A 22,318-nucleotide genomic window follows, 5' to 3' on the forward strand; every position below is an offset into this window, starting at 1 on the left:
GAAAAACGTTTGGTTATTTGCTCGCGGAGAGTTGAAGGATGAATCAAGGGGAGTCGTTCAACCTTAACTCGAGCAATTTTCGCATTCTGGGGCAAGCTGCGGTAACCTTTGATAATATTATTATCTTCCATCTGCAAACCGGTGTTGATCAACTTATTGTATACTTCTGAGTTGGTGTCCCAGCAAGTTTCAATAAAACGTCTCTGCAAATACTTGCGCTCAACAAGTAAAGTACCAAAAAAATAGTACTCTTCATGGGTATTAAGTGACCCAAGAAACTGCTTAAGACCATTCACATCACTCTTGACATTTTCGAAGCCAAAGAGAGTAGACGTGGACATGGTGTATGTCATATTTAAATTCCGCTTTGTAGCTTACATGTCTGGCCGTAAGTTCTCCTAGATGGATATCATCGTATTGATTGAAATATTCAGACTCCCTAAAGTTTATGTAATTCAATACTGAATGAGGGCCTTTTTACTTCTGCTAATAGATCTCCACTTTAGATGTAGAATTCAGTTCATTTACAGCTATACCTGATACTAGAAGAATGTTCATATTATCCAACATCAAGTAAAAAAAAAACAGCCAGAAATGTTTTCACTCCCTGTAAAGATCATTCTTTATTTATTATACTTCAACGAAAGTAGATTCTATGATCTTTAGGTGCGTCTCTTTGATATCGCATGGCAATTGTTCGAGGTGCAGTATCATTAAAACCAAATTTGGCATATAAATGCTTTGCACTACCCACAGCAAGCAATACAACATCACAATCCTTCGTGGCGTGCTTGTCTACATAGTCCATTATGGCAGTCATGATTACTTTACCCAACCCTTGCTTTTAATGTTCAGGAACAACACATACATCAACCACATACATAAAGGCAAACTCGTCTCCAATAATTCTCCCCATGCCCACCACTTTCTTTTCGTTTTCATCAATAATACTAACACCGTAAATACTTCGAGGTAATGCAGCTGTGGCTGATTCAAGTGTTCTTGGCGATAATTCACATTCAATACGAATACTACAATATGTTTGAGGATCAGGTAAGGTTTCTTTAAGTCTGTAAGGCATATAAAAGAAAGAAAAAACGAAAAGAAGGACTTAATTTATATTATCTTTAAATGAGTCATTTTGCATTCATGCAGTGTAATTTTTCTTTGTAAGATTTTTCTTATCAGATTAATTTTTTCTTTCTCTTTTTTTTTTAAAACATGTCGCGATCTCTACTCATTCTGTATGGATCAGAAACAGGTTGTGCTCAAGATGTAGCCGAGAACTTGGCTAGACAAGCAAGACGTAGACACTTTAGAACACGATCTATGGCTATGGATGACTATGACAGGGTATATGTTGTTTATAATTTATGTGCAGTTACTAAAAGTAAAAAAAAAAAAAAAAAAGAGTCAATTGATTGAAGAGAAGCTAGTTATTTTTGTTTGCTCTACTACAGGACAAGGTGCTGAACCTGTTAATATGAAGGTAACATAAATATTATTAGTATTGTTATTGAGATATGGTCATTAGCAATTTTGGAAGTTTTTACTGCGAAAAAACTTGCCTAATGATATCCTAAGTGATTTAGACTGTGCAGTGATTGGTTTAGGCGATTCGTCTTATAGAAAGTAAAGTAATAATTCAGCCAATTGAACACGACTAACCAAGTATTTAGATTCAACTATCCATCAAAGAAGCTCTATAGAAGATTAACACAACTGGGCGCTAATATGTTGATTGAAAGAGGAGATTGTGATGATCAACATTATTTAGGGTAAAAAGTCAATATAGTCTCGAATATTCACTTATACTCTTTATAGTCTGGATGGTGCATTTATTCCTTGGTCAAAACAACTATGGGATATTGTGTTAGAGAAATACCCAACAAAACATCCCATCATTTCGGACAATGTTCTTTTACCACCTAGTTTTAGAATGGAATTTGTTGATCAAGGACAACCTCAGCCACCCAAGACACTCAAAGGTGAATTTGATCTAACTGTCAAACAAAACACACGAATTACAGCCAAAGACCATTTCCAGGATGTACGTCATGTTGAATTAGAATGCAATCATCCTGATTTTGAATATCAACCTGGCGATATTGCTGTCATTATGCCACAGAACTTACCCAAAGAAGTAGATGCGTTTTTGGAACAAATAGGATGGTCAGAGCATGCAGACAAACTGATCAAAATCACAGCAATGCAAGATCATATTGTGCCTGCTCATTGGCCTGACGTGATGACATTCAGGGACTTGTTTGTATACTATCTTGATATTTTTGGTGTGCCACGAAGGTCCTTTTTTGAAATGTTGGCTCATTTTACAGTGGATGAAAACCATACAGAACGTCTAAGAGAATTTGCCTCTCCTGAAGGGCAACAAGACTTGTGGGATTATTGTATGAAGCCTCGTCGTCATATTGGTGAAATCTTGTTTGATTTTAAGCCATTTGATATTCCTTTTGATTATATGTTGGATCTGTTTCCTCCTCTTCAGCCTCGTTCGTTTTCTATTGCTTCTAGTTTAAGTCTACATCCTCAACGTATGGAATTGTGTGTTGCGGTAGTAAAATACAAAACAAAATTAAGAATTATCCGTCGAGGTGTGTTTACCAAGTGGCTATCTACATGGCAACCAGGAGATATCATTTCTCGCGTCCGCATTACCAAGGGAACCATGGCACTGCCGCCCACAGATATTCCATTGATTGCTATTGGCCCTGGTACAGGTGTTGCCCCTATGCGGTCATTTATAGAACAACGTATCTTTGAGGGAGCTAAACAAAATATGCTTTTGTTTGGTGCTCGTTACCACGATAAAGATTTTCACTATAGAGAACAATGGCAACAGTATATAGACCAAGGACAATTACAGCTTTTAACTGCATTTTCTCGAGATCAAGAAGAGAAAGTGTATGTTCAAGACCGTATCAGACAACATGCAAGTCTTTTTTGGGATTTGATTGAACATCAACAAGCCAAAATTGTACTTTCAGGTTCATTAGATAGAATGCCTGCCGATGTAGCCTTTGCATTGAAGCAAGTGATCATGAAAGAAGGCAAACTAAGTGCAGATGAAGCAGAAGACTATTTTGCAGACATGAATAAGACAGGACAATATCAAGAAGAATGTTGGAACTAGAAATATTTTATTAGAAAGTTATGATACTCAAATGTCTTGCTGTTTTGCTCAAACTGCAATAAACAGACCAAGAATCTGTATGGATATATATATATATATATATATAATAATAATAATAATAATAATAAAAAAAGAGATGGTATCGTTTTATCAAGCAAAGGGTGGACCTTGGTTGTTTGTGTGGCTACTGAATATGTATGTGAATTTAACCTCTAATTTTATGCTACTTACCTTTCACCTTTGTTTCTTTTGATCATGTTAATCTCACGTCGTAATCCTGTAATTTCGTTTTCTAAATCATAGTCTCGACGTTTTAACAGTGTGATATATTCAACAGCTACACAATTAATATATGATCCAATACAAAGTGATTTACCTTTGCTTAATATTTCCCATTTACTTGTCTTTATATTCTTTTCTACAGGTAATGAATCGCGCAATTCATCAAATAATTCTTTCATTTCTTTCCTTCGTTTGCGTTCAGCCAACTTGTGGCTCACTCGTAATTCCGGGGAACGAGAATAAGGTGTTTCTTTTCTCAGCTGCTTTTGTTCCTCTTGATCATCGCACATGTGATGCAGATGAGAAGGTTGCTGAGACGGCATTCTTTCTAAAGGATGTCGACTTCGATTGGATGGTGTCACAACTGGCATAGAAGCTCTTCTGGCCAACACATGTTCGGCAGAAGATTCATCTAAAGATTCATCTAGTATAGAAGGTCGTCGACTAGGTAACATAGGTCCTCCACCTCCACTATTGTTGCTGGCTCGGGCTAAACTATCTCTACGATTAAACCTGTTGTTGTCATGCAAAGACTCCTGATAAGCTACATTGCTTAGTGCTGATTGGGGCGGACTAGGAGGTGCAGAATACGTTCTGTAAGTTGATGACTCTTGAATAGGTGCAGGAAATCTAAAGGCTGATCATTCTATAAATATTTGGGATACAAACATGTCTGTCTTACCTCTATATTTTGTATTCAAAAGATGGCTGCGTTGATTGCCATTCGTGTTACTATAATCAGGATCTGTAAGAGCAGTTGCAATTGAATGTCTTCTTTGGAAATGATCGTAAGGCATAGAAGGGACATGATTGCTGGGTAAAGAATCACGCCTGCTTAATAATGCATCGTTCTCGTGATTTCGTTTCAATGTCGAAAAAGGTGATGGTGAAGGAGACCGAGAAGATAGATCATAATCCGTTGTAGCAATCGATCCTCGGCGACTAGCTACAGTTGAATTAGGCAAAGGTAGACTACCCATATCTGTAATGGAAGGCCGACGAAGATTGCTATGTGAGTCTACCAAAGATCCTCTTCGAGAAAGTGACAGAGATTCGTGAAACATTTGTTGAGAGCTGGGTTCCAAGGGAGAAAGTACTTTTTGATATCGTTGTGAAGAGACAGACATGCCTGACATCCTTTGTCGAATAATTTCGTCTGCTTGTATTGATATGGACTGCATAGACGGTAAAAGAGGCTTTTGTTCTACAGAAAATGAACAACAACATCTAAATTGGCAATGATACCTTGGTCAATCACCATCTTGTCTTCTTGGTCATCATCATGTGCACTTCTTAACAATTCTCTTGCAGGTGGTAGAATAAGCCCTGTCTCTTCATGATTAACAATATCCATAGTACAAAGAAAAAAAATAAAGAACAAATATATATATATATATATGAAAAAAAAAGGAACGATTCGTTATTTTCGCAGGGGAAAGCCATTACTGTTCATCAACTTGAAATTCAGACAGCCCAAACATAATTTTATTTACCATAATTCACACTTATGAACAGGATTCATTGGACTACCAGCAGGACATTTAAAGACATCAGCAAATTGCTTGGAATTTTGAATAGCACCATTTACTCTCCATTTAGCAGGAGAATGCTCATCCGTAAGGACCTAATTGATATGAGTATGCATTGTCTATTCAAAATTCAAACTTACGCCTTTCTTGGCTTGAGCAGGTGTGGCTTTATTACACCAGATACGACCAAAGTTGACAAAGAACAATTGTTCAGGAGACAATGCATCCAAACCAGGTAAACGAACATTGTTGTATCGCTTACTTTCAGGATCACTATTATATCTTTGCTTCCAAGCAGCAAAAGATTCACCCAAACCACCATTATCAGCCAAGTTTTCACCGAGTGTAAATCTGCCATTGACATGAATTGCTTTACCATTTTCATCAATCATGGTAAAGTTGCTATATTGGTTCACAAAACAATCAGCCTTGGCTTCAAATTCAGCAGCTGTTTCATTTGTCCACCATTGAACAAGACGGCCCTCAGCATCAAAATGTCTACCCGTACTATCAAAGCCATGCTAGAAAAAATCAGTCAAGACAGGAGCATCTCTTATAGGCTACTTACTGTCAATTCATGTCCAACAACAACACCAATACCACCATAGTTCAAGTAATCAGGGTAATTGTCACCAAAGAAAGGGTTTTGAAGGATACCAGCAGGGAACACGATTTCATTGAATGAAGGGTTATAGTAAGCATTGACTTCTTGAGGATTCATCAACCACTTGGATCTATCAGGCGTCTTTCCAACTTGGCGCCATTGACTCAAGACATCAAACTTGCGAGCACTGACATAGTTGTCAAAGTATTCATGAGGAGTGATAGTCAGATCACCATAATAGCCAGACAAAGAAACAGGCGACATCACATTGGGTGTTGTGTTAGGATAGCCTACTTTACGAATCAGCTTATCGACCTTTTCTTCAGCCTTTTGACGTGTTTCTTTGTCAATCCATTCCAGTCCAGGCAAACGGTCCAAAAAGACTTGTTTGATACTATTGACAAACTCATCAGCACGTTCTTTAGCCTTGCCACCAAACTTGTCAATCACATAATAACGACCTGCCATGAATCCCAAAGCATTGTTGACCTCATCCAAACAAGTATCCCAACGAGGCTTGATTGATTTGGGGTTTGTACCAATCAAACGAGATGTCAAGCGACGAATAGGAGCACGAATCTCTTCACCCAGGGCTTCAGAATAACCAAAGATGGCTCTCCAGGAGAAATAAGCTTGCAAAGTACGCGCACTTTCCTTTTCAAGAAGCAAGCTGGAGACATTGCTGATATAAGCAGGAGAAGTAACGACAACCTTGCCAGGGTGAGGAGCATTCGGAGGCAAGAGATGAGAGACATAGAGTCCCCAGTCAACATTGGGAGCAATCTTGGCAAGTTCAGACAATGTCATAGGGTTGTAAGTGGCTTCAGGGTCTTGGAATTCTTCAGGCAATTGACTGATCTTGGCCAATTTCTTTTCAAACTCGACGATCGTGCGAGCCGTGATACGGAGATCATATTCGCCAAATAATTCAGCTGCCAAAGCAGATTTGCCTCGGTAGACAACAGCAAGAGTATCAGCAATGGTCTCAGTCAAAGCCTTGACAGTATCTTCTTGTGTATAATACACTTTGGTAGGCAATGTCAAGCCAGATTGATAGAGTTGGAGTGAATTGATTGTAGGGTCCTTGGGATCAGCATCTACCATGATTTCAAATAGACTACCAATGTCTCTGTTTGCCAAAAACGAAAGGGTTTGAGTCAAACGGCGAGTTTCGGCAGGATTAGAAGAAGCAGGGAATTGGTCGCGAATGTCTTTCAGCAAAGGATAAATGGGTTCTGCACCACGCTTATCAATAAGGGCTTCATTCATGCAAGAATCATACAAGTCTTTTACTTTTTCAAAGTTTTGCTTATCAATAGGTTTCTCAGGATCAGGTAAATGACCGGAAACAGAAATGTGAGTGCGGTCATAGAAATCATCAAAACTGCCAGCAAAAATACTGCGAAGTGCCTCCTTATTTTGATTGATTAGTGATACAAAGGCGTTGATAGAAGATTTGCCGTCAGGAATTTCGTGGGTTTGCTCCCATTTACTGCCTAATGCACGAGTTTATAAACTTGCCTATCTTATTTAGTAACTTACAGGTATATTGATAGAAATCATCACAAGGATCCAAAGTCAAATCAACATCCTAGTGTTCATGAGTTTGGTATTCATACATTTATAGTACTTACTTGAAGAATTTGAGCTGCTGTCAAGACACATTCAGGTGTAATACAGAGAGGCTGTTATCATGAGTCCATGTAGACTATGTGTATCATTACTTACTGCTGTTGTGTTTGTTCCAGGTGGGGAAGGAACAGTAGGAGGAGAAGGGTTCTCGGGCTTTTCATCATATACGCGTCTTGTGAAAAGACCTGCTAATATACACAAGCCGATAAAGAAAGCAGTAGCTAAAGCAAACAAGACTTTCTCGAGCAAAGTGAACTTGCCGTTCTGAACACTGTGAATTCGGGAAGATGAAGGACGTCCCTCGTCATCTTCCTCGTTTGGTAAAAGAGGTTCTCTTTCTGTACTCATAAATAAAAAAAAAGAGAGAGAGAGAGCAAAAAAAAGAGGATATCTATGCTACCATTTATACGCCGCTTCATGTTTTAAGAAAGTATTTCCTTTTTTAATGAAACACTATTGCCAAAAAAGGGTCATAAGACTTGATCTATGCTTTATTTTACAAATAATTTACTCTTCTTGCTCAAACTCTTCCAAAAATGCAGTCAAGGCTTCAGGCAAGACAAAATTGAGCTTCTTTTCAGCAATGAGTGATTGAGCTTCCTTGATCTTTTTAACAACCTTTTTGTACACGTTCAATTGTTCTTCTTCATCCAAAATCAAATTGGCTTCATTCAAATAAGTTTCGGCTAAATCTGAGATAATTTGAGGCGACAATTTATCTGTTTTAACAAGTTCTTCATGTGCTGATTCAAAGTATTTCTTGCTCTCACGAATTACTTGAAGTGCTTTTTCTTCTTGTTCATTCAATTTTTTCCTTTCTTCTTCCTCTTCTTCCTCTTCAACAATGTTGTCTAACAAATAGTTGGCATAAGATAATTTACATAAACCGAAAGCAGATAATGCTTGAGCATGATTGGGTTCATCTAGATGGACAATGTTAAAAAAAAACGTATGATCCATTTTGTGTTACCTTTCAAAACTTTTTCCAATGCAGTTTCAGCCCATAATCTAAACCTGTCGCGAGATTCAAGACTCTCATATAAATCACCATGGTTTTGAACAATATCAGCCAATTCAATGATGGTCTTGGAAGGTACTTCAGATTGGCTCATCACTTCATCTAACGTATCTAAAGCCTTGACAGAGAGTTCTGGAAGCACTTGATTGCTATCTTCAGATACAGCACTAGCAGCCTTGGCAAGCCAGATTTTGGCCAGAGCTAAATGGATTTTGTTATTCATTTCTGTATCTGCAAGAGCCAATCCTTCATTTAATCTTTCTTCTGCAGCTTCCAAATAAGGTTCAAATTCTTCATCTTCTGTCAAACGACCTAGTTCATAAAGAGCTGAACCATAAGTATAGTAAAAAAGAGCAGGCAAAGACTCTTCTGTATTGCGTAAAATACGATCTGATTCGTGAATAGTGCCTCGAAGCAAAGCTAAAGCTTCCTCGGGATCGGATTCTACATAAAAATGTCAATATATATGAGACGTACTCAAATGTATTACCAAGCTTCTCCATAGCACTCTCGAGAAGAGCAGCGGCTTCTCCTACTTCGTCACCCTCCTCAATAATTTTGTCAATAACGACAGTTTTAGCATTTTCAGGTAGCTCAGAAGTATTCTTGAGTTCTTCTGTCTTGGTTTTTTTATTGGACTTGGCCAAGGCACTACTCTTCAAACCTCTAGGTCTCTTTTTTTCTGCTGGCATATGAAATAAACTAAAGAAAGAAAAAAAGTTTTTCTTATGCGCGCACTTTTTCATTTTGTGCTCCTACGCTGTGACGTTCAAAAAGATTGAGTTAAACTTTATTGAAAAGCAAAAACTGAATTCTAGAAATGAAGTAATATTTATATTGTTGCTTGCATTGGATTATAAGGAAGAGCAAAGAATAGAAGGGAGATGAATCAGTAACAGATATGAACCAGTCTATGTAAAATATTGACACAGATACGAGGAGATAGTTGAATACCCCCCCCCTAGAGCCATGCATCATGGTAAACTAGGAAACATTGATGTGTCTGTATCATAGGTGCAATACTACTGGTGTGGTTGTGTAGATTCATTCATCGAAGCTCAAGTTTGACCAACTCTTGTTTTAAGAAATAACAAAGAATATAATCATTAAAGAGTGGGTTGTTTGTTTGTTTTTTCCTTCTCATTACATTCATACTACTACACAATATGACCAACCAATGCTAAGCTGCGTTTGATGCCAAAGGCTGTACTACAAGTACTGATTTTTTCTATCTTTTACTTTAAAATAAACATCTCAACAAATCATCAACAAAAAGTTGAGTGCGTTTAAGTATTATCTTGGCATATTAAAGGGTCCTTGAATCATGGTATCTTTGTTGCTGAGTTCGGATCAGTGTATAATTTTAAAGTCTGAAACGGAAATCCAAACGATTAGATCCTTCATCTTTTGTGTTCTTGAGATACTCTTTCTTTTCACTATCACTCATTGAATTCCATTTCTTTTCTCTGTAATTGTTTGTAAGCACATATCTTGTGTGTTGGAAAAGTACCAATAGCACAGTAGAGACACAGATACCGAAATTGATCCAATTACCTCTAAAAAATCGAGGAGAATCGTCTTGTTCTAAACACAAAGATTAATGTCTGCATATTGGAAAATAAGGATAGCTACTTGCGATAGATTTGTGAAGCAGGCACACCCGCAATATTAGCAGAACCAACAATAACACCTAAGGCAAGTGTACGTTTACCCAAGGGAGCTAAATTAGAAGACATCCAGGCAATATGCATACCGTGCCATGAAGGAGAGGAAGCAAGAAACAAGGCAGCTGCATAAAAGTTCCATGGACCAGCATCATCTTTAAGAAACTCCAAAGCAATGAAACCAGCAATAGACCAGAACGGGCCGATCAATGCATGAAAGCCATACCAGCCACGCTTGTCTGCATCATGAGCAATAATAACTGAAGCAATCAGACCAATGATAAACGAAGGGACAGTCAACAAGTTACTTGTCGTGACAGAAAAACCATAGCCCTTGATCAACGTAGGCAAATAAGTACCTACTGGTGTTGTAGGCATCATACTATTGACATAATTAGTTTGGTCAAGATGTTGGGGTGATCTTTTTTACCTAGCAAAGCAAATCACTAAATGAGTCCATAATCTGGTATCTAACAGGCTGATCTTGATATCATGCCATGAAATTCTTGATTTTTGATCTGCTTTGGTAAGGTCATCACGAACAATTCTAGTAACAGCGATTTGACTTTGGCGTTCAGTGAACCAGCCACCTTTGCCTCGTAATTGGCCGCTCGTATAAAAGGGACTTGAAGGAATGTAAAAGCTATGATTGAGTTAGAAGAGAAAGTGGTTCATGTTTCTTACATGGAAATAAATCCAACCACATGTGTGAGAATACCATCAATGATAAAAAGCCATTTCCAGCCATAGAGACCACCGACACCAGCTAGTCTAAAAATGCCAAACGAAATCAGACCAGAAAAGGCAGAAGCAAATGATTGTAAGGCCCAAAACCAAGAGAGGCGAGTAGCTAGCTCATTTGTCTTGTACCAAGCTTGAAGATAGTATAGACAAGCAGGAATAAAACCAGCTTCAGTAAAAGCAATAAAGAAACGTACTGCAATAAATCCATTGAAGTCCTAGAGATAAATATGAGTATCTGCTGTTCTGAAATAGAGGTACCTACATGAACTAGAGCATGAGCCCAAGTGACAATGGCCCATGAGAACATGAGAATAGGAATCCAAATATGAGCACCAACACGCTTAACAACAGGTTGAGTCACGAGTGTAATGACTGTAAAGACAATAGAATGAACCAAAGTACCTGTATTGACACCTGTCATATTGAAGCCTAAATCAGCAGGTAAGTTATCAGAAATGGCATTTGCTAATGGAAAGTCAGTAAAATGATCATGAATATAGCTTAATTATATACAAATATTTGTTCGATCCATGTTGAGGACAAATGTCATAAGCAAGAAGAAGGGCATTAAGCGTGTATCAATAATCCACAAGACTCTCTTTTCTTCTTCTTCTGACCATTCAAGATCTGCAAAATATCCATCTACTTGGTTTCCAATGTCTTCTGTGGAGTCACTAGTAAAGGAAGATGCCAAAGATTGCTTTTTATCATAGAAAAGCTCATTGGGACCAATTACTTTTTCATCAGGTATGTCAATCGCCGACTTTTCATCTGATTTATGTTCTGGCAATACCATAGTAGTATTTACAGTAAAAAAAATAAAGAAGTATGTGTTCAAAAAAAAAAAAACGTTATTTCTTTAGTCCTTTTTATATTTCTACCTTCTTGAGTCTATCAAATAAGGTAATAAACACGATAAGGATTTCGCCATCGTCACCATATTCTCTAGCGATTGTGCGATTTTCAAGAAAATCAATAAAAACAGTAGCAAGAAAGTTCGTGTATCACTACATCAACTTGAGTGTATTTTCTGTGGCACATTCAATCGCAAATTGCTAAATATGTTTGAGTAAGCAGTAATTAGATCTTATTCATTGTGAACGTATAGTTGTTGCATCATTTTGGTCATATTTTACGCCTGGTATTCGCATTTGGTTTGTACAACACTTTACGGCCCATTTGAAGTTACTCGAGTCAAATCGTCTTTTTAGGATAGTTGAAGGATTTAAAGGTCAAATTGAGCTTTAGTTACCAGTAAAAAAGACTAAAAGCTAGCTGTATAAGGTAAATATGTCAATTCAGATTGCGTATGAATAAACTTAAGGCAGCTTTTTTAGATAAACAGATAAAGCTTACATTCATAACAATCCTGGTCATTGATACAATATGAACTCGACTGAACATATTCCTAGATTCAGGTGCGACTGTGTCATCACACTCATTCTTTGAGGTGTATCATTGATTCGATAAAACTTGTAAGAGTTACCATCGAACATAAATTTCATTCTTATTGACATCCTTCGTTCTGTTGTGCTGATTAGAAAATAAATTGTTTTAAAGAGAAGCTTGTGAGGATCGAATATGGAAGCAGAATAATTCACCTGTGGAGAAGCAATGAAGAAAATAAGGTATGCATCTAATATCTGCGTTCTCTCTCCCTTCCTCCCTTTTTTTAAACTGTTAAGCTCTCTATTATAGCGTCTGTTCATGTTTCTATTATACATTTCTTGGTTGGGATCAAGTTGAGTTATTCTCTCTTGTGACTGGCTGGCTTTACATTTCGAGTTTTGGTTCATCTTGCAGCTACCGCAGTTGGCTCAGAGTCGTTCCTTGCCAAATAAAAATGCAACATGAAAATTATTTTTCTTTTTCTAATTACCAAATGTCTACCGTCAACATCCCTTATATCAACTTTGAGCAAGCACATGTCCAAGATGCAGTGGAACGCTTATACGAATTCCAAAAAGAAACACCCAGAGAGTTACGATTCAAAGACTATACTTTAGAAAATGGACAGATCTGGACAAGTTGGAATGTAAGGGAACAAGTTTACAAGAAAAAGATGGATACGTTCCCTACGATGGCCCGAGGATTCTTTACTAAACACACCGACGGTGGATTTAAAGTCATGGCCCGTGGCTATGATAAATTCTTTAATATACTAGAAACGAAAATCACACAGGTAAACACTTAAAACCATATAGATCATTTAATACTAACATGAAATATAGTGGCCATTCATTGAATCGGATACAGAAGGTCCTTATGAAGTAACAGCAAAAGAGAACGGATGCATTATTTTCATTGCTGCATTGTCTGAAGAAAAAGTGGTGATTACTTCAAAACATTCGATTCCCGCTGTCAAAGATGATCCCAAGGCACATGCAGGTGTAGGCTACAATTGGGTATTAAAACACTTGGCCTCAGTAGAAAAGAGCGAAAAGGACCTAGCAGAATGGCTGTATGATAAAAACGTAACACTAGTAGCAGAACTATGTGATGATGAGTTTGAAGAACACATCTTGCCCTATACAGAAAAAGATCGAGGTTTATATCTTCATGGTGTCAATTACAATACAATTCAATTGTATACATTGCCTAGTTCTACAGTACAACAATTAGCACAAGATTTTGGATTTCACAAGACTGATTTCAAGTTATTTGACACAGTTGGCCAAGTTAGAGAATTTGGAGAAGAAATGCAGCAAACAGGTCTATTTGATGGTAGAGAAGTAGAAGGCGCTGTTGTTAGATGCAAGAGAAAAGGCGCAGATTTCATGTTTAAGTTGAAGAATGAACAATACCTGATCTATAGAGAATACCGCGAAGTCACCAAAGCACTTATTGAAAATCATCAGGGCATCATACGCTTTGTGAAGCCCGAGAAGGAGTTAAAAATTACGTATGAAAAGACACGCCATTATATTGACTGGCTTCGCAAGCGTATTATAGATCATCCAGAGTGGTTTCAAGACTATAAAATGCAGAAAGGCATTATAGAAGTCCGTCAAAAATTCGAAAAATACTGGGAAGCAGGCATCTTGTAAATAAACCTTCTCTCTTTTTCATGTTTGCCTCAGATATTCATACAAATAAAACAGAACAAGTTGAGCGTGTACTTCAGAAAACAAATGATTTTCAATTCTCGCATAGTCTTCAGTCTGCTTTTGATCCTAACGGTCATCGAGCATCAGGTAAACAATACTAGAGTAATGACAAGATCTCAATCATGATTGTAGTTGAGCCCATTTGGCTCGAGTCAAGAGAAGCAGGACATGCACTAGAGCCTATTATTATATCCTTTTTTTCTATTTTATTGACATTCTTCTTGATCTAGCTGTGTTTTCCTTGACTGATTCTCACAAAGTACATAGAGGCATAAGACCCATCATGTCAAAGACAGAGATTATGCAAGAGACAGAGCCCATGGAAGTAGACAGTGACGATATTGAAGACCTAAGCCCTTTACTTGAATCGATACACTTGTTTTCTACGGCCAGCTCTCAGTTACAAGACAAATCAGACCTTCAAGATTTAGCTCGTCTATCATTGTCTCAACTCAAAAAAATGATTTCTTCTGTTGAGTTTGCTTCTTGGTCAGACGATGTCATATTAGATTTCTTTAATACTCTGTCAGAAATAGAGAGTCTACCTAATACACATTGGGCACTGCTGATCTATGCTATCTTTTATAAAAAAGTAACTCATTTGGTCCAAATAAATGACTAAATTATGTGTATAGATAGCAGCATTGGACTCAAGCGCACCGAGATTATTAATGAACAGCATAGTTCTTTTGGCAAAGAAAGAAGGGAAAGCGAATATGGATGGACTACTCATACCTCTTTTATTTCAATCCAAACTAGCGAAACCTCAAAATGAAGTAATTGTGAAAATAGTCAGTGAATCTTTGAATGCATCACAACGTTATTCATTTTTGCAGTAAGTAACATCTCAAAAGGCATGAATAAACCCTTATATTTAGAGTCATTCTGTTTGATGGTGAAGCCTATTTTACAGATAACCAGGACATTCTGCCCAGCACAGTTCAAAAGTATTTAAGACCATGGAACGACAGTATTTTCCAAATTATCCATGCCATCCTCAGTACTCAACCTTTGATTACATTCACAAAAACGCCCTTACATCATCTTGTGGAATCTATACAGGCACTTGTACGATCCAACCCAAAAGATAAAGGCTCTATGCAGATATTGTTACTATTGACGAGTAAATACAGTCAATCCATAATTGAATTCGAATTGATTTCGCTGGTCGAAGACATCTGTCAGATGAGTACAATGTTCTTAAAGCGCGCTGTGTTAGGACAAATAGCTAGTATCAAGAAGAACATGAAAAATATGCAAGATGGATGATTCAGTGAGATGTGTAAATGACGCCATCTATTCGCTTTGAAATAAATCTTGATATTGTGCAATTAGTTGGTTCAGGCTACTCAATTGACTTTTTTTTTTGTTACGTTGGGTTTGGATAATGTGTTTTAAAGTAAGATCTCGATAGATTAAATCAAGCTTGTGCTGTTTCTTGAAAATCCGTAGATCAGAATCCTCTACATCTTTTCTTAGTGGTTTTCTTCTACTCAAATGAGGTCAGTAAAGGAAAATTTTCGTGAATTTAACAAATTTCACTCCTAAATACTATCAAAAGTGCTCTTCTGAACAAAAGGACTCCTTTAGTTACTCTGGTATAGCTTTTTGATGTATAGAAAAGTATTGACCTTACAGAAGTTGAGTATATCGGACTTTGAACATGTATGCTTTTCTTTCGTCTCCACATTGATCTTTCGCGTAAAAATCAGAACCATACGTTTCCAACCACAGCAATAAGCTCTGACAGGAACTCATCTAAGCAAACCGGTTACTCCTCCTGGGCTAAAGTAGTATAGAGTAGTGTCCATAAGATTCAGTCCTTTCGGCCTACTATAATTACTCCAAATGTCCCTGCAGCAAGTAGAGTTACTACGGATGTGCATTTGACTTCTGAATCCAACACTCCTTCACCTATTCAGCTCGTACAATCTTTTTTGAAAGGAATCGATAGAAAAAGTATTTTAATCGACGTTACAGATTTGAAGGATCAACAAACCTTGTTTGATGCATTACAGAATTTCAATAAGCACACGGAAGAAAATGCAGGTTACGAAGACTATCTCGGTCGAGTACCTACCATTAGAAAATACCTTAACCGCAAATACGTTGAAACTCTCTGGTTCAAAGATTGTCCTGAAAGAAATGTTATTGTAAATGAAGGGATTTATTTGGCAGAGGGGACATTCGTTAAAGGATTTCCAAGTCATCCTGCTGATGCTCGTATCGTCAGACTCAAGTTGGAAAGACACCCTTATTTGCCTTTCCGCTTATTGAAGGCCGATATGGAGAGCCAACTATCACGCTTTGGTCAAATCTTGGATTTAGGAGTTACTACAGTTAAAGGATGTTTTACTGGGCAGGGCTATGCCACTCTTAACCTATCTCCTTCAGGAGATAAGGATACTCAATTTGAGCCTTTGCAACGAATAATCCTTCCGACAGAAGATGATGGAGAGGAAAGACGTGTTTTACTCCAATGGGAGGATATGCCTGATTTTTGTCACATATGTCAAGCCTCTGATCACTGTAGAGCAGATTGCCCACAGCACAAAGTTTTTAAAGTGTTACAACTGTAACGAAAGAGGACATCGCATGCGTCAATGTCCACGAAACAATGCGATTGATACGGTCACTGCTCTTAGCAAGAAACGGATTGTGAACAAGGAGAGAAAAGTACCTAGACCTACAGTAGTCCAAGAGGTTAAGCAGACTACACCTTCACTGGAAGATCAGGCTAAGGAAACTGTGACGGAAAAAGAGCCCGAACTCATGATTGAAACGGATGAGGAGCCTAGCACTGAACCGGCTAAAGTAAAAGATACTGTTATGAATGAAGTGGAGGAGCTTGATACTCCAAGGGAAAAAAAAACAAAGCGAGGTAATGGACTATCGTACGAGAGATATCGAGGATATCCAGCAACAAAAAATCAGTTGACAGAATTCGCATGTCGATGTTAGTAGCGGACGTCCTCACAACTTGGTAAGCAATGAACACAACGACACCAGAAAGAATCTTCAGCAATCAGCTGCCTCTTTCCCTCCTTCTTCTTCAACAATAACTGGGAATAAGGGTGGAGGACAACATTAACTCCTTTACTATTTCAATTATGATATCTAATACTTGTCGAATAACTGTTGCGACACTCAACTGGCGCAGCCTACGCAAAGCACACTCTCCTTTACAACAACAAAAAATTATACGTTACTTAAGATAATTGAAATATGACATATTTGCATTCCAAGAAACACATGCAGGAAACAATTCAATCATTCAACAACTCAATACTCAATTTCAAACAAACTCTAGTATATGAACTCAATATTGCGGTATAGTATCTCTCAATCCCAAATATATAGTGCGATCAATATGCATTGATCCTTCGGGAAGATATGTTTTGGCAGAAGTTTGCTCAACTGACACCATGGCAGAGGAAATATACCACCCCCTTCCTCTCCTTTCGATTCTTAATATATATGCGCCAGCTACCGGTAGTACACGAATCAAAGAACAATTTTTCCACTCTGTATTAAATGACTCAACTCTGCACCAATACCTACATAGCGAATTGTATAGCACTGTGATTTTAGAGGATTTCAACTATCGCTGTGATGTAAGAACAATGGATGATATAGTACGTGGCCCTCCTCCAACATGGTCTTCTTTGCTGGACTTGCAATATCATGATTGCTTTAAAGACGAGAAACAGACTACATTTAAAAGAGGAGATTTACGCTTAATCATCGATTATATCTTTTGTTGCAATCGACTTAGATTCTCAATCAATCGAACAGAGCAACTTTATTTGTCACCCGAATGGACTGATCACGCCATGCTATCTGTTACATCATTTAACTTTGCGGCAGAATCTACGAAAGGGCCAGGTGCATGGAAAGCGGACCCCTTTCTTGCTAGAAGAAAAGAATTTAGACAACAGCTAGCTAAATTTTTAGAGCAGCTACAACCACAACTTTCTGAACGACAGTCCATTTACACTCTTCAAGAGAACTGGGACTGGATCAAGCAGAAGGTCAAGGCATTCATCAAATCCTTTCAATTGGAAATTATTAATTGGCGGAAAAAACAACTTACTCGTTTACAAAGTAAACGTAATATGATGTTACGTAAACAGAAGCATTTTCAGGTTCAGGCTTGGAGACTACCTGTGACTGAACAGCGAATTTCAAGCTTACAAGAACAGGCCGACTTAGCCATGCTTCGCGCTGGAAAGACATGGAGGGAAAAGGATGAGGAATCACCTGGTTACTTGAAGGCATTGGTGAAACAACAGGAACAGCAGAAATCGATTGGAGATCTCACAGACCCCGTAACAGCTGAAATTTACAGTGACCAAGAATCTAGCGTATGTGAAGCAAAGTGACTAGCCATATGAGATATCTTTAAAACAATGCTTTTGTGGAAGCATTCAATACGATTATATGAGTCTTATATAATCCCAATAAAATAGCCGTCATCTGGGCTATCCATTAATATGTTCCAAAAAGGATATATTAAGTGTTTCACTCGTTGCTCCTGAGATTCAGCACTCTTTATATCTTGTCTTGTTCAATGCTACAGATAGCAATACCAATACCACAAGTAAAAGACACCATTTCAAAATGTCTTCAATTACTTGGCACTTGGAACTTGACACAATTGTTGATACCTAAAAGATACAGCCTTCCACAAGGGATTATAGCAAAATCCGGAGCACCACCAAGAGTGACCAAACCAAAGGTGGAAGAAAATCTTCAGGGGGTAGTAAATGCTTTTGACAATATTTTGGACAGTTTGCCACTTGACCTATTTTTTTTGCATAGAAATGTTTGTTTATGTGTGCTAATACATAGCAAACTCGTAAAAAGTGTATTGCGAATAATTTAGGAGTCATTGGGGATGGAAAATGCACATATTCATACAGCAATTGATACAAGATTTTGCAAATTTATATGCGTTTAGTAGCATATTTAAGCAACCAGATCACTTACCAAGAAAAGCAAGAGAAAAACATTACTTTTATGGCGATGGCCCATTGTCTTTTTATTTATCATCGTATGACAATGAAAACATTGGTTTAATGACTCTATTTTTATAGACATCTTTATTTAACAGGAGCTTTGACTTCCATAATTCTCCCTCTCTGTCGAGCCCATTCAGCACAAGCTCTGTTTTGTTGATCACACAAGGTCAACAACACTTTACGCTGCACTAACTCAGCGACAGATCCCCAATCATCAATCCAGTGACACTCTTTCATTTCAAACACGGACAAATTAGGACAATGCTTGACATAAGCTTGCACTGACTTATTGGTAATTCTGTAGCAATTATTAACCGAAATTCGTTCAAGACCTGCTCCTCGACATTTAGCCAACAACACCAAACATTCATCTGTCATATCACAGCCTGCTAGGCCCAACACAGCCACTTGGGTCTTGAGTGCAATCAGTTTGATAGACCTGCTCGTAATCTTTTCTCTGTCGCGTACTCGGCCTACATTTAAATGATGCAGTCGAGGACATTGGTTGGCTATTTCCTGAATGGATACATCTGAGATTAAACCACAGGCACGTAAATCTAAATGCTCCAGTCGAGGACAATGTTTGGCTACACTTAAGACAGCTTCATCCGTAATACGATTACAGCCTGCTAAGGACAGATAAGTCAACGACTGATGGTTGTGAATAATAAAGGTATAAATTGAGCTATCTGAAAGATGATCACAAATGTAAATATCAAGTTTTTCAAGTCGTTTTGTATAATGACCGATGTGTTGAAGAGGCTCATTGATGGTTTTATCTTTGATTTTTTTCAAGGAAATAGAACGCACAGCGTTTTGGTATTGTTGGTGTGTCCATAAAGAAGACTGCATATTAGATTGTTGCATGGCGGCGGATCGTGTTGTTCGAACTGTGTCTCCATTGGTATCAAATGCGATGAGTTTGGACGGCTCCGTGTCTCTTTTTTGTTGCTTTAAAAAAGTGAGTCTTTTGTCTTGGCTAAAGAATAAGCCTGAAGATGCTTTGGGAACAGCAATAGCCAAGACAGCAGGTGAGTTTATATCCATGGTTTGAATGGCTTGGGGATAATTAGATATGGCTTGAGCAAAATTCAAAAATGCTTCATATTCTGATTTGCTGTCTTCGAAAGTGATATGTCGCCACATTAATCGAATGGTACAATCATGCCAAAGTGCATTAACAAAGAGACAAGGATAAATGTGCTGATAGATTTTGACTCTATTTTGTTCATCTTGCTGGTTTCCAACTGTCAAATATGACAAGATATGGCTGACAATCTCGGGCAGTTGTAGAGCAAGATGCATTAATTTCTTTTTCTGTTTCTGATAAAGACAAGTATTTTCAATAAAGCGCATTGCCATCAGTAAACAAAAAGAAGTAAAAAGAAAGAAAAGGAGGATTACTTGTATTTATTTTTGCGGAAGTTTTTGTAAACGAAGCAAAGCAAAGCAATCCTTTTGCTTAATATCCCGAATGTGATATTTTAAATCTTTGGTCTAAACAATTGACGCTCTTCAAATCGAATAGGCACAATCATTAAATCTCTAACTTGCTGTACTTGTTTCTGTGTCAATTCACATTCATTCAAGACGTAACTCTCAATGGAACCATATTTTTGTTTAACAAGGCGAATGGTTTCTTTCATTGCAAGATATCTGTTCTGAGTTAATACATACTGTCATAAATAAGTACATAAGAGAACCTACGGAGCAGACATGACCATACGAACATTGTCTATTGATACTTTGAGCATTTCAGCCTTCTTTTGCAACTCATGTTCAGGTTCTATTGTTCAAATGAGCACACATAATGAACATAAAGTAGGTTTACTTACCCCAATAGCCAAGGTTGCTCAATGCATATTCATTCGCAATAATCTCATCATCCACACCACATAAACCTAACAACAACATGCCAAAAATGCCGGTACGGTCTTTACCTGCTGTACAATGAACAATGATGGATTTTGTCGATGTGATAGAATGATTTTCAATCAAATGAATAAATATTTTACGGTATTGAGGTGCACCTTTTTCCAAAATGACAGCATAAACTTTAGAAAATCCTTTAGCGCCTTCAAAATAACCTTGCCAACGAGAGGCCAATGCCTCAGGAGAATAGTCTGCTTTTGTGAACATAGCAGATGGGTAACGAATCAATCCCTCAATCTCACTAATAAAGAGTTAAGCATTGTTTAAAAACAGTAAATACGTACGGCATCACACCTTGTCTCTCAATTTCTGGATCAGAACGGAAGTCAAAAGCAGCAATCACATTCAATCGACGCAAGATATCTATGCCGTGTTGAGTAATACCCACAAGACTATTATAGGTCAGTATTACTCTTGATTCCTAATATTACTTACTGCCCGCATCTAAATACAATTCTTTCTCTGATATAACCACTACCATCTTTTAGTGGCCAACCACCAATATCTCTAAAATTCTTAACACCGGGAATATCGATCCAACGAGGAATACAGACACTGACATGTTGCCCCATCATCAATGCTTTTTCGTATGCATTTGTGTCATGTTTCTGGAAATGGTCCATAATTGTCTGAATAAGGGTGTCAATCTGATGTGTAAATTGATGGTCTGCATCGGGAATCAAGGTGAGTGAATGGCTGGAGATGGTATTGGCGTACATGGCAGCATGATAAGCAGGTACAATCTTTAGGAATCGTTATTCATTTCAGTTTTTTCTACGTCAATCACTTGCCTGATCATTGATACCATGAATTGTGTGAACACAGGTTGTCTTTGGCATACGAATCACTAATTTATCAATAAGATGTTATCTTGCGAGCTTTCCAATTTTACCATGAGAGTTATCCCAAGCATTGAATTGATCAATCTCGTCTTGAGCTACATTAAGAGAGACCAGTTGATCCTTTTGATATACTTTCCATTCCTACACAGGTTTATGAACAACCTGAACAGTCAAGACTTACTTACTTGTCCAACCAGTCCTAGTTTAATATCGTTATTGTGATAGGGTGCAGCAATATTAAAATAATGTGATAATGGCTTGTCACAGGTGGTTGCATATTTCAATCCACTCAATGAACCTAATCAACATTAGTACATACTCGCGTGTTCATTGTTCCAACCTCTTGCATAACCAATAATAGCATAGATCTCAAATCCTTGTTTTTCAAAATATTGAGCAACAGTATGAATATCTTCTGTATCTTTCTATTGAACATGAGTAAACAAAAAAAATTGAGCGTATTGTTTTTATTTACAGCAATTTGACCATAATCAGGTTTTCCCTCACTGTCTCCTCGACCAGCAAGATCAAATCGAAAACTAGTCAAAGGTAGCTTTTCTGCAAGTTGTGCTTGATATAAGCTATTTTTATGCCCTACGTTTATGTCAATAACAAGACATTTGGTGTCAATATTTGCCTTGATCACCGTGAACCATCAAGACCATTCTATGATCATTTTTTTTATCAAGAATACCAATTATGGCTTCTCCGCGCTTGTTTCGTATACTAACACACATTACAGAAAACAAAAAAAGGGAGAAGAAAAGGGAAAAAAGAAAAAGGGGAAAGGAA

General features: G+C 37.7%; 11 protein-coding genes across 11 annotated transcripts; 3 read left to right on the forward strand and 8 right to left on the reverse strand.

Annotated features, from left to right (window-relative positions):
• Positions 1–609: 609 nt before the first annotated feature.
• On the reverse strand, positions 610–1,081 carry B0P05DRAFT_598133 (GCN5-related N-acetyltransferase; the record flags this gene model as incomplete). The annotated part of the gene is made up of 2 exons (XM_051583168.1): positions 610–841; positions 869–1,081. 2 exons carry the CDS (start codon positions 1,079–1,081, stop codon positions 638–640), a joined length of 417 nt encoding a protein of 138 aa, XP_051433000.1. The 3' UTR covers positions 610–637.
• Positions 1,082–1,209: 128 nt separating this feature from the next.
• Positions 1,210–3,265, forward strand: B0P05DRAFT_175216 (uncharacterized protein). Its single transcript, XM_051573146.1, has 5 exons — positions 1,210–1,353; positions 1,412–1,489; positions 1,535–1,632; positions 1,680–1,778; positions 1,825–3,265. The coding sequence occupies exons 1-5, from the start codon at positions 1,222–1,224 to the stop codon at positions 3,149–3,151; spliced, it is 1,734 nt and encodes a 577-aa protein (XP_051433001.1). The 5' UTR covers positions 1,210–1,221; the 3' UTR covers positions 3,152–3,265.
• On the reverse strand, positions 3,193–4,856 carry B0P05DRAFT_549052 (uncharacterized protein). Its single transcript, XM_051579084.1, has 4 exons — positions 4,116–4,856; positions 3,528–4,070; positions 3,383–3,488; positions 3,193–3,338 (listed from the first exon to the last, which is right to left on the reverse strand). The coding sequence occupies exons 1-4, from the start codon at positions 4,612–4,614 to the stop codon at positions 3,302–3,304; spliced, it is 1,185 nt and encodes a 394-aa protein (XP_051433002.1). The 5' UTR covers positions 4,615–4,856; the 3' UTR covers positions 3,193–3,301.
• Positions 4,739–7,551, reverse strand: B0P05DRAFT_549055 (uncharacterized protein). The gene is made up of 6 exons (XM_051579085.1): positions 7,295–7,551; positions 7,201–7,251; positions 7,109–7,157; positions 5,531–7,062; positions 5,103–5,483; positions 4,739–5,057 (listed from the first exon to the last, which is right to left on the reverse strand). The coding sequence occupies exons 1-6, from the start codon at positions 7,544–7,546 to the stop codon at positions 4,923–4,925; spliced, it is 2,400 nt and encodes a 799-aa protein (XP_051433003.1). The 5' UTR covers positions 7,547–7,551; the 3' UTR covers positions 4,739–4,922.
• Positions 7,552–7,665: 114 nt separating this feature from the next.
• On the reverse strand, positions 7,666–8,919 carry B0P05DRAFT_549063 (nuclear pore complex subunit Nro1-domain-containing protein). Its single transcript, XM_051579086.1, has 3 exons — positions 8,707–8,919; positions 8,169–8,660; positions 7,666–8,121 (listed from the first exon to the last, which is right to left on the reverse strand). The coding sequence occupies exons 1-3, from the start codon at positions 8,906–8,908 to the stop codon at positions 7,706–7,708; spliced, it is 1,110 nt and encodes a 369-aa protein (XP_051433004.1). The 5' UTR covers positions 8,909–8,919; the 3' UTR covers positions 7,666–7,705.
• Positions 8,920–9,579: 660 nt separating this feature from the next.
• Positions 9,580–11,156, reverse strand: B0P05DRAFT_580288 (major facilitator superfamily domain-containing protein; the record flags this gene model as incomplete). The annotated part of the gene is made up of 6 exons (XM_051582007.1): positions 9,580–9,800; positions 9,853–10,262; positions 10,311–10,523; positions 10,565–10,839; positions 10,914–11,089; positions 11,138–11,156. The coding sequence occupies 6 exons, from the start codon at positions 11,154–11,156 to the stop codon at positions 9,580–9,582; spliced, it is 1,314 nt and encodes a 437-aa protein (XP_051433005.1).
• A 1,350-nt stretch (positions 11,157–12,506) lies between these two features.
• On the forward strand, positions 12,507–13,671 carry B0P05DRAFT_473783 (RNA ligase-domain-containing protein; the record flags this gene model as incomplete). The annotated part of the gene is made up of 2 exons (XM_051574751.1): positions 12,507–12,806; positions 12,856–13,671. 2 exons carry the CDS (start codon positions 12,507–12,509, stop codon positions 13,669–13,671), a joined length of 1,116 nt encoding a protein of 371 aa, XP_051433006.1.
• Positions 13,672–13,692: 21 nt separating this feature from the next.
• On the forward strand, positions 13,693–15,095 carry B0P05DRAFT_549075 (uncharacterized protein). Its single transcript, XM_051579087.1, has 4 exons — positions 13,693–13,818; positions 13,864–14,323; positions 14,367–14,566; positions 14,610–15,095. Exons 2-4 carry the CDS (start codon positions 14,015–14,017, stop codon positions 14,998–15,000), a joined length of 900 nt encoding a protein of 299 aa, XP_051433007.1. The 5' UTR covers positions 13,693–13,818; positions 13,864–14,014; the 3' UTR covers positions 15,001–15,095.
• A 3,270-nt stretch (positions 15,096–18,365) lies between these two features.
• B0P05DRAFT_549091 (uncharacterized protein) lies at positions 18,366–20,138 on the reverse strand. Its single transcript, XM_051579088.1, has 2 exons — positions 18,845–20,138; positions 18,366–18,784 (listed from the first exon to the last, which is right to left on the reverse strand). Exons 1-2 carry the CDS (start codon positions 20,112–20,114, stop codon positions 18,780–18,782), a joined length of 1,275 nt encoding a protein of 424 aa, XP_051433008.1. The 5' UTR covers positions 20,115–20,138; the 3' UTR covers positions 18,366–18,779.
• A 317-nt stretch (positions 20,139–20,455) lies between these two features.
• B0P05DRAFT_580291 (tyrosine phosphatase family-domain-containing protein) lies at positions 20,456–21,256 on the reverse strand (the record flags this gene model as incomplete). Its single annotated transcript, XM_051582008.1, has 4 exons — positions 20,456–20,538; positions 20,588–20,925; positions 20,969–21,076; positions 21,120–21,256. The coding sequence occupies 4 exons, from the start codon at positions 21,254–21,256 to the stop codon at positions 20,456–20,458; spliced, it is 666 nt and encodes a 221-aa protein (XP_051433009.1).
• A 61-nt stretch (positions 21,257–21,317) lies between these two features.
• Positions 21,318–22,294, reverse strand: B0P05DRAFT_175489 (uncharacterized protein). The gene is made up of 6 exons (XM_051573148.1): positions 22,164–22,294; positions 22,002–22,120; positions 21,867–21,951; positions 21,712–21,824; positions 21,577–21,667; positions 21,318–21,531 (listed from the first exon to the last, which is right to left on the reverse strand). Exons 1-6 carry the CDS (start codon positions 22,261–22,263, stop codon positions 21,464–21,466), a joined length of 576 nt encoding a protein of 191 aa, XP_051433010.1. The 5' UTR covers positions 22,264–22,294; the 3' UTR covers positions 21,318–21,463.
• Positions 22,295–22,318: the final 24 nt, after the last annotated feature.

This window comes from Gilbertella persicaria (genome assembly GCF_025201335.1).
Source record: "Gilbertella persicaria strain CBS 190.32 chromosome Unknown B0P05scaffold_30, whole genome shotgun sequence".
Taxonomy (NCBI): domain Eukaryota; kingdom Fungi; phylum Mucoromycota; class Mucoromycetes; order Mucorales; family Choanephoraceae; genus Gilbertella; species Gilbertella persicaria.

Bases quoted from the DNA above. Each gene is read 5' to 3' on its own strand.
- B0P05DRAFT_175216 (XM_051573146.1), top strand. From the start codon at position 1,222: ATGTCGCGATCTCTACTCATTCTGTATGGATCAGAAACAGGTTGTGCT. The intron at 1,354-1,411 runs GTATATGTTGTT...AAAAAAAAAAAG, and splicing joins CTATGGATGACTATGACAGG to AGTCAATTGATTGAAGAGAA. The intron at 1,633-1,679 runs GTAAAGTAATAA...CCAAGTATTTAG, and splicing joins GGCGATTCGTCTTATAGAAA to ATTCAACTATCCATCAAAGA.
- B0P05DRAFT_549052 (XM_051579084.1), bottom strand. From the start codon at position 4,614: ATGCAGTCCATATCAATACAAGCAGACGAAATTATTCGACAAAGGATG. The intron at 4,071-4,115 runs GTAAGACAGACA...TAGAATGATCAG, and splicing joins TTTGAATACAAAATATAGAG to CCTTTAGATTTCCTGCACCT. The intron at 3,489-3,527 runs GTAAATCACTTT...TTAATTGTGTAG, and splicing joins ATGGGAAATATTAAGCAAAG to CTGTTGAATATATCACACTG.
- B0P05DRAFT_549055 (XM_051579085.1), bottom strand. From the start codon at position 7,546: ATGAGTACAGAAAGAGAACCTCTTTTACCAAACGAGGAAGATGACGAG. The intron at 7,158-7,200 runs GTAAGTACTATA...CATGAACACTAG, and splicing joins CAGCAGCTCAAATTCTTCAA to GATGTTGATTTGACTTTGGA. The intron at 5,484-5,530 runs GTAAGTAGCCTA...GATTTTTTCTAG, and splicing joins TTGTTGGACATGAATTGACA to CATGGCTTTGATAGTACGGG.
- B0P05DRAFT_549063 (XM_051579086.1), bottom strand. From the start codon at position 8,908: ATGCCAGCAGAAAAAAAGAGACCTAGAGGTTTGAAGAGTAGTGCCTTG. The intron at 8,661-8,706 runs GTAATACATTTG...ATTTTTATGTAG, and splicing joins GAGTGCTATGGAGAAGCTTG to AATCCGATCCCGAGGAAGCT. The intron at 8,122-8,168 runs GTAACACAAAAT...TTGTCCATCTAG, and splicing joins ATTGGAAAAAGTTTTGAAAG to ATGAACCCAATCATGCTCAA.
- B0P05DRAFT_549075 (XM_051579087.1), top strand. From the start codon at position 14,015: ATGTCAAAGACAGAGATTATGCAAGAGACAGAGCCCATGGAAGTAGAC. The intron at 14,324-14,366 runs GTAACTCATTTG...TTATGTGTATAG, and splicing joins ATGCTATCTTTTATAAAAAA to ATAGCAGCATTGGACTCAAG. The intron at 14,567-14,609 runs GTAAGTAACATC...CCTTATATTTAG, and splicing joins CAACGTTATTCATTTTTGCA to AGTCATTCTGTTTGATGGTG.
- B0P05DRAFT_549091 (XM_051579088.1), bottom strand. From the start codon at position 20,114: ATGGCAATGCGCTTTATTGAAAATACTTGTCTTTATCAGAAACAGAAA.
- B0P05DRAFT_175489 (XM_051573148.1), bottom strand. From the start codon at position 22,263: ATGTGTGTTAGTATACGAAACAAGCGCGGAGAAGCCATAATTGGTATT. The intron at 21,952-22,001 runs GTAAATAAAAAC...CATGTTCAATAG, and splicing joins CTGATTATGGTCAAATTGCT to AAAGATACAGAAGATATTCA. The intron at 21,825-21,866 runs GTTGGAACAATG...AATGTTGATTAG, and splicing joins TATTATTGGTTATGCAAGAG to GTTCATTGAGTGGATTGAAA.